Source organism: Colobus angolensis, unplaced genomic scaffold (genome assembly GCF_000951035.1).
Source record: "Colobus angolensis palliatus isolate OR3802 unplaced genomic scaffold, Cang.pa_1.0 Scaffold181, whole genome shotgun sequence".
Lineage (NCBI taxonomy): Eukaryota > Metazoa > Chordata > Mammalia > Primates > Cercopithecidae > Colobus > Colobus angolensis.
Genome location: NW_012114944.1, coordinates 986,600 through 994,025, shown reverse-complemented (window position 1 = coordinate 994,025; position 7,426 = coordinate 986,600). Strand labels below are relative to the sequence as shown.

Below are 7,426 nucleotides of genomic sequence, written 5' to 3'. Positions count from 1 at the left end.
TTGCAGTGAGCCAATATCATGCCACTGCACTCCAGCCTGGGTGACAGAACGAGACTCCGTCTCAAAAAAAAAAAAAAAAAATATTATCAAAAGGAAAGAAAAACAGATCAATTGCCACCAAGAGTTGGGAGGGGAAGTTAACCACAAGGGGAATGAGGGAATTTTGAGGAGTAATGGAACTGTTTTATATCTTAATTTTGGTGGTGGTTATACAACGGTATGCATTTGTCACAGAACTGCACACTAAAAAAGGTGACTTTACCTATTTAACTACATGTAAAGTATACCTCATTATACCTCATTTTAAACAAAAAAGAAGGCCGGGCACGGTGGCTCATGCCTGTAATCCCAGCACTTTGGGAGGCTGAGGTGGGCGGATCACCTGGGGTCAGGAGTTTGAGACCAGCTGCCGACATGGTGAAACCCCATCTCTACTAAAAATACAAAAAATAACCAGGAGAGGCAGCAGGCACCTGTAATCCCAGCTACTCAGGAGGCACGAGAATCACTTGAACTTGGGAGGCAGAGGTTGCAGTGAGCCAAGATCGTGCCACTGCACTCCAGCCTGGCCAACAGAGCAAGACTCAGTCTTAAAAACTAATAATAATAAACAGGAAATAAAGGAGCAGTAAAGAGCTCTAAAATAGAATCTTGGCTTGCTTCAACTTGGATATAATTGACTTCCCTTTCATTCGTATTCCAGTTATCTCTCATTAACATTTTCGGTGGCTTAAGCATTCATTAAATTTGCAAGCACACCTTGGTTTCACATTACTCTGGTTGTTTTTATAATTGAAACAATAGATTCTGCCTTAAATAGTAATAAAAATTACTAACCTGTGATTTTTGGGGAGTAGCAGTACCTGTTGATAAATTATCTTCACACCAATCATAGTCTATTAATCCAGTCACATAATTTTCATCACTTGTGGTCACATCTTCCAGACTCCGATTCTTTAACTATTCAATGAAAGACAGAAGAACTTAAAGACAACAGTACTATGATTCAATATTTAAAATACAGTCATGCATCACTTAACGACAGAAACATTCTGAGAAATGTGTTATTAGGCAATTTTATCATTGTGTGAACATCATAAAAGGTACTTACACAAACTGAGATGTCAGAGTCTATTACAAACCTAGGCCACACCTAGGTTATATGTTATAGCCTATTGCTCCTACACTACAAACCTGTGTAGGATGTTACTGTACTGAATACTGTAGGTGGCTTTAACACAACAATACACATTTATGTATCTAAACAAATCTAAACATAGAAAAAGGCCGTCCCTGTGGTGGTTCATGCCTGTAATCCCAGCACTTTGGAAGGCCAGCACAGGTGGATCACTTAAGCTCAGGCGTTCGCAACCAGTCTGGGCAACATGGTGAAACCCCATCTTTACAAAAAATAGAAATTAGCCAGGCATGTGCCTGCAGGCCCATGTACTTGGGAGGCTGAGGTGGGAGGATCGCTTGAGTCCATGAGGTGGAGGTTACAATAAGCAGAGGTTGTGCCACTGCACTCCAGCCTGGGTAATACAGCGAGACTCTGAAAAAAAAAAAAAAAAAAAGAAAGAAAAGAAGAAAGAAAGATAAGAAAGATAAAGAAAGAAGAAAGAAAGAAAGAAGGAAGGAAGGGAGGGAGGGAGGGAGGGAGGGAGAGAGGAAAAAGAGAGAGAGAGAGAGTAGAGTAAAAACATGGTATTATAATTTTATGGGACCAGCATCATAAATGCAGTCCAATGTTGTCTTTATGCAGCACAAAACTGTATTCCAGGCATAGGGCAAGGCCTTGGAAACAAAAATGAATAGGAGACACTATATTGAAGGAGCTGACCATCCAGGCAGAAAAAGAAGTCAGAAAATTTCAGTTCAAATTATCAGAAAGGAAAAATCTCTGACTCTCAAATAATATGTCTTGCAACATTCTTATGTTATATGGCATACTACTTTTCATTACCACATAATCACTATAATACCAGACGACTCTACTGCAAATTTACAAATAAAAAGATCTGACAAAGTAGAAGATGGAGGGGAAACAACTTCGAAATACAGGTTTCTTCTTTGTAAGAATATACAGGGTAGTGAGTAATTTCTACCAGGAAGAAAATTAGCCTTATGAAGGATCTCCCAGGGACAGGACATTTGGGGTCTTGTGCTAACAATGCCACCAGATAACTTACGTTCCTTCATTCTTCCTCCTCTATAAACTAAGGGTATACTAATTACACCCTGAATTCAAGACTGTGGGTGTACTTGCATTTTATTTCTCCTTCCTTCCTTTTCCCTCAATATCTTGTTAATCGGGCCAGGCGCGGTGGCTCAAGCCTGTAATCCCAGCACTTTGGGAGGCCGAGACGGGCGGATCACGAGGTCAGGAGATCAAGACCATCCTGGCTAACACGGTGAAACCCTGTCTCTACTAAAAAATACAAAAAACTAGCCGGGCGAGGTGGCGGGTGCCTGTAGTCCCAGCTACTCCGGAGGCTGAGGCAGGAGAATGGCGTAAACCCGGGAGGCGGAGCTTGCAGTGAGCTGAGATCAGGCCACTGCACTCCAGCCTGGGCAACAGAGCGAGACTCCATCTCAAAAAAAAAAAAAAAAAATCTTGTTAATCTAGCCAAGCAATTTTACTTGAATTTGTTATATCTCATCCTTTTCTTTCCAAAGTCTCACTGCCACTATCCTAGATCAAGGACAAATCTTCTCATACCTAGACTATTCAAACAGACAATATTGTCTCTACCACTCATCTTTCCACCCTCCCAACCAAGAATGAGAGTTCTCCAGGATTACCAGTTACCGTCATTTGGAACTGGATGCCTGGAGAGCTAGGCTGAGAAAAATCCTAAAGCTAAGTCTAGGCTTGGTGGGGAGAAGTACAGTGCTGTATGAATGACGGCTGTCATGGGTACTCCGGTACGGACTAATAGTGCACACATCACCCCTGACTGAACAATTGTATACACCACTGGACGAATTTTTCAAAATCATGTTCATGTCTCTCTCTCTCTTGCTCAAAAATCAATGGCTCCTCATTAATTATTGAACAAAGTCTAAAATTCTGATGTACATTTTCAGGTTTTCTACTATCTGGCTCTCGTCCACCCCTCCAGCTCACTTGCTCGCTCGCTGGCTCTCTCTTTCTCTCTCTCTTCCCCTACTTGAACTCTTCTTTTTTAACACAAGTCCAGCCACTGTCAACAGAATACATCAAGCAAAATTAGGTGCCCACGCTTTTGCTGATTCCATTTATCTTGCCCTGAATGTTGTGCCACTTCTTTTCCATCTTTCTAACTCGACTGTTGGTCCAGTTTGGATCCCATGGTGATCATTCCTGTCCTCTAAAGCTCCTCAGGGCACCTCTGGCCACTTCTCTGGCCCCCATCATCTACTATGATGCAGTATTATCTATGTATATATATGTCTTGCCTCAACTTGACTGTTAGAGAACAAGTACCATACTTTACACAGATTTGTTTTCCAGCAGCCCAGCATGGGGCCTGAAAATGCTAATGACACTGATGATGATGTGGTCATTTGTGATTCTTGGATCAGTCTGTATTGCTGTTTCACTGAAAGGGCCATCTATTGATTGATTGATCAGGATTACTTACTTTCTTATAAACACCCCAGAGAAAAGGGATAATTCTATCAAGGGGAAGAGCAGTACAACCAGACTATGTGACTTGCTTCATGTCTCAGTAATTTGCATAAAGATCAGAAAAGAACCCAAAATTTGATTTCTATTTCACTTCTTGTCTTTAAAATGTCTCTTGATCTGCCATAAAATTGATCATCTGAGGTCAGGAGTTCGAGACCAGCTTGACCACATGGTGAAATCCCATCTCTACTAAAAATACAAAAATTAGCTGGGTGTGGTGGCATGTACCTATAATCCCAGCTACTCGGGAGGCTGAGGCAGGAGAATCACTTGAACCGAGGAGGTGGAGGTTGCAGTGAGCCAAGACCACACTACTGCACTCCAGCCTGGGCAACTGAGCGAGACTCCATCTCACAAAAAAAAAAAGACAATCCAATGGCTCAGGAAAATGTCTCAGGCCGCTTAACTGAGGTGTCATAAATTTTAAAATTTAATGAAAGTGGTTTTTCTAAACATAGAGGTATAGGTATCTAATAGTTTTCTCCAATTACCTTGAGCAGAAGCAAAATTCAGGGTTTTGCATTTTCCTGGACCCAAATGTGTTACTTGCACTTGAAAGATTAAAGGGTTTAGCAGTGTGGGCGGGATGAGGGATTGGCTGATTCACGGAGTCCATGTGCAAAAGAGCTGCCTAGGCACAGAATATTTACCAGGCATTAAAATTCTCCAACAACAGACTAGAAAACCATGCAGGAATAAGATTATCTCCCTTCAGAGATTTCTTTACACAACAGCCAGTGTACTGACCAAGCAGGGAGGGAAAAGGGGGGGCAGGTTAGGTCTGGCAGTAACATAAGACCCACTATACGTGTAGCACATGACTGATGAGCACCAAAAGGAGATCTAAATGAGATATTAAAGGAACTTGAGGGAGGGGGAATTCAACAAAAGATCACAAAAGAGGTGGCATTTTAACATTTTTTTTTTTTTTTAAGTTTTGAGGCCTATAAAGGGGAAAAAAAGAAAAAACTTTCATCCACACAGTCAATTGTGTTATCTTGAATTTCATAAAGAGGGCCAACTACAGGGCCAACTACCTCTCTCTGAGGATGAGGTGCAATTTCCTAGTGCTAAGATTATTTACATTGTAACCTGAATTCATCTGAGGGAAGATGACATTACAAAGTTCCATACCCATCTGGCAAAGTATTTGGATAGCTGAATTTTAAGCCTTGGGAAATACAAAGAATCACACAGAAAACAAGGACTAACACAAGCATTTAGTAATGACACATGCCTCTATGTATGTAAGCTTCTTCACCATTTTAAATGTCCATGACAGGCCAGGTGCAGTCACTCATGCCAATAATCCCAACACTTTCAGAGGCAAAGGAGGGAGCATTGCTAGAGCCCAGGTGTTCAAGACCAGCACAGCTGGACTCCATCTCTACAAACAATTAAAAATGAGCCAGGTATGGTGGCACACACCTGTAGTCCTGGCTACTAGGGAGGCTGAGGCAGGAGGATAGCTTGACCCTGGAAGGTTGAGGCTGCAGTGAGCCATGATTATACCACTGTACTCCAGCCTGGACAACAAAGCAAGACTTTGTTTCAAAAAATAAAACAAAAAATTTTTTTAAAAGTCCATGACAAAGAAAACTGAGACAAAGATGGCAAAGCAGAGAAAAATAATTTGGTTATAACTCACTCTCATGCAAGAACTGCATGAGCTCTAGCTACTGCTCAAAATAATACAGGAAGAAACACTAATCAACATGCTCCATTTCGGTATGCAAATTTTAAAAGAAACAAAAGCCTAAACCCTTAACATAAATATCAAAATATTTATCAAAATATTTTATGTCTTATAAAGTATTATATATTCTATATCACAGATCTTATTCCCAACAATTTATTTGCTCTCTGCAATTCAATAATGTGTCCTTTAAAAGCACTTAAATGCATGCAAATTATATAAATGCATACTTTAAAAAAAGACTGGAAAGACACAATAAATGTTAACTACATCCTCCACAGGTAATTGGTTTATAGGTAAATTCTATTTTCCTTTTAGCTCATCTGTGCCTTAAACATTTTTTTCTTTTTTTTTTGAGACAGAGTCTTGCTCTGTAACCCAGGCTGGAGTGCAATGGTACAATCTTAGCTCACTGCAACCTCCACCTCTCCGGTTCAAGCAATTCTCCTGCCTCACCCTCCCAAGTAGCTGGGACTACAGGCGCTCACCACTACGCCCGGCTAAGTTTTGTATTTTTAGTAGAGACAGGGTTTCACCATATTGGCCAGGCTGGTCTCGAACTCCTGACCTTGTGATCCACCTGCCTTGTCCTCCCAAAGTGCTGGGATTACAGGCATGAGCCACCACGCCCAGCCTGGCTTAAACATTTTCTACAGCCATCAGGAATTGCTATTATGAAAAAAAAAAGGAGTCGGGGAAGGAGGTTTATAAAATGCCGTGTTAACATTCAGAATTTGAGAGGCTGGGCATGGTGGCTCATGCCTAAAATCCCAGCTCTTTGGGAGGCTGAGGTGGGAGGATCACTTGAGGCCAGGAGTTTGAGACCAGCCTGGCCAACATGGTGAAACCCCATCTCTATTAAAAGCACAAAAATTAGCTGGGCATGGTGATGTGTGCCTGTAATCCCAGCTACTCAGGAGGCTGAGGCAGAAGAATCACTTGAACCCAGGAGGCAGAGGTTGCAGTGAGCCAATATCATGCCACTGCACTCCAACCTGGGCAACAAGAGTGAGACTCCATCTCAAAAAAAAAAAAAAGAGACTGAAAAGATACAGTAAACGTTAACTACATCCTCCATAGGTAGTAGGTTTATAGGTAAATTCTCATCTGTGGCTTAAACATTTTCTATAGCCATCAGGAATTGCTATTATGAAAAAAAAGGGGCCGGGGGAAGAGGTTTGTAAAATGCCATTTTAATATTCAAAATTTTAGAGGCCGGGCATGGTGGCTCATGCCTATAATCCCAGCACCTTGGGAGGCCAAGGCAGGCTGATCACTTGAGGTAAGGAGTTTGAGACCAGCCTGGCCAACATGGTGAAACGCCATCTCTACTAAAAATACAAAAATTAGCCAGGCGTAGTGATGCACACCTGTAATTCTAGCTACTCGAGCAGCTGAGGCACAAGAATCACTTAAATCCAGGAGGCAGAGGTTGCAGTAAGCTGAGGTCATGCCACTGTACTCCAGCCTGGATGACAGAGTGAGACTCTGTCTCCAAAAAAAAAAAAAAAATTAGAGTTCAACTTCAGATCTTCCCATTTTTCTCATCGAAAATATTGAAATCATAAAACGTCTTGCCTCTGACCCCTTGACACCAGAAACTTTACCATTCCAGTAGTATACGCACTCAGGAACAGGGAGGGCATGTGGCAAGACACAACAGGCTGTAACACTTACCTTGATGTCTGTGAATGGGGTAGCACTGGCTTGTCCACAGGAGAAAGAAAGCCTTAAACGAACTGGTTTTCCCCGAGCCTTCTTGGCTAGAAGCAGAAGATAGGTAGCTGTGAGGTGATCATACTGCCACTAAAGGAAAAGAAAATCAAGTTGTTTAGAAGACTACTTGTTTGTGGAAATGATGTTCTATTTTTAATTAATTTTTTTTTCAGTGTAACATTCAGAACTTTAAAAGCCAATAGGTTTACAAGGCATATGATGAAAAACAGCAACCATCGTACCACACCTCCACACACAATTTCCACTCCCCCTAAGGAACAACTTTTAAACACTTTTAGCTGTTTCTTCTGTTATTAATTCTGGTTTTTTTTTTTTTTTTTTTT

At 41.4% G+C, this 7,426-nt stretch overlaps 1 protein-coding gene across 10 annotated transcripts in view; it reads right to left on the bottom strand.

Annotated features, from left to right (window-relative positions):
• Window positions 1-7,426, bottom strand: part of MELK (maternal embryonic leucine zipper kinase) — a 119,649-nt gene that overhangs the window by 19,715 nt on the left and 92,508 nt on the right. For 9 of the 10 annotated variants that reach the window (XM_011939412.1, XM_011939417.1, XM_011939419.1 and 6 more), the window contains 2 exons: window positions 7,044-7,172; window positions 838-960 (listed from right to left, as the gene is read on the bottom strand). In XM_011939412.1, coding sequence (XP_011794802.1) covers window positions 838-960; window positions 7,044-7,172 — 252 coding nt within the window. The remainder of the gene's footprint in view (window positions 1-837; window positions 961-7,043; window positions 7,173-7,426) is intronic. The other variant, XM_011939416.1, reaches the window with a different exon arrangement.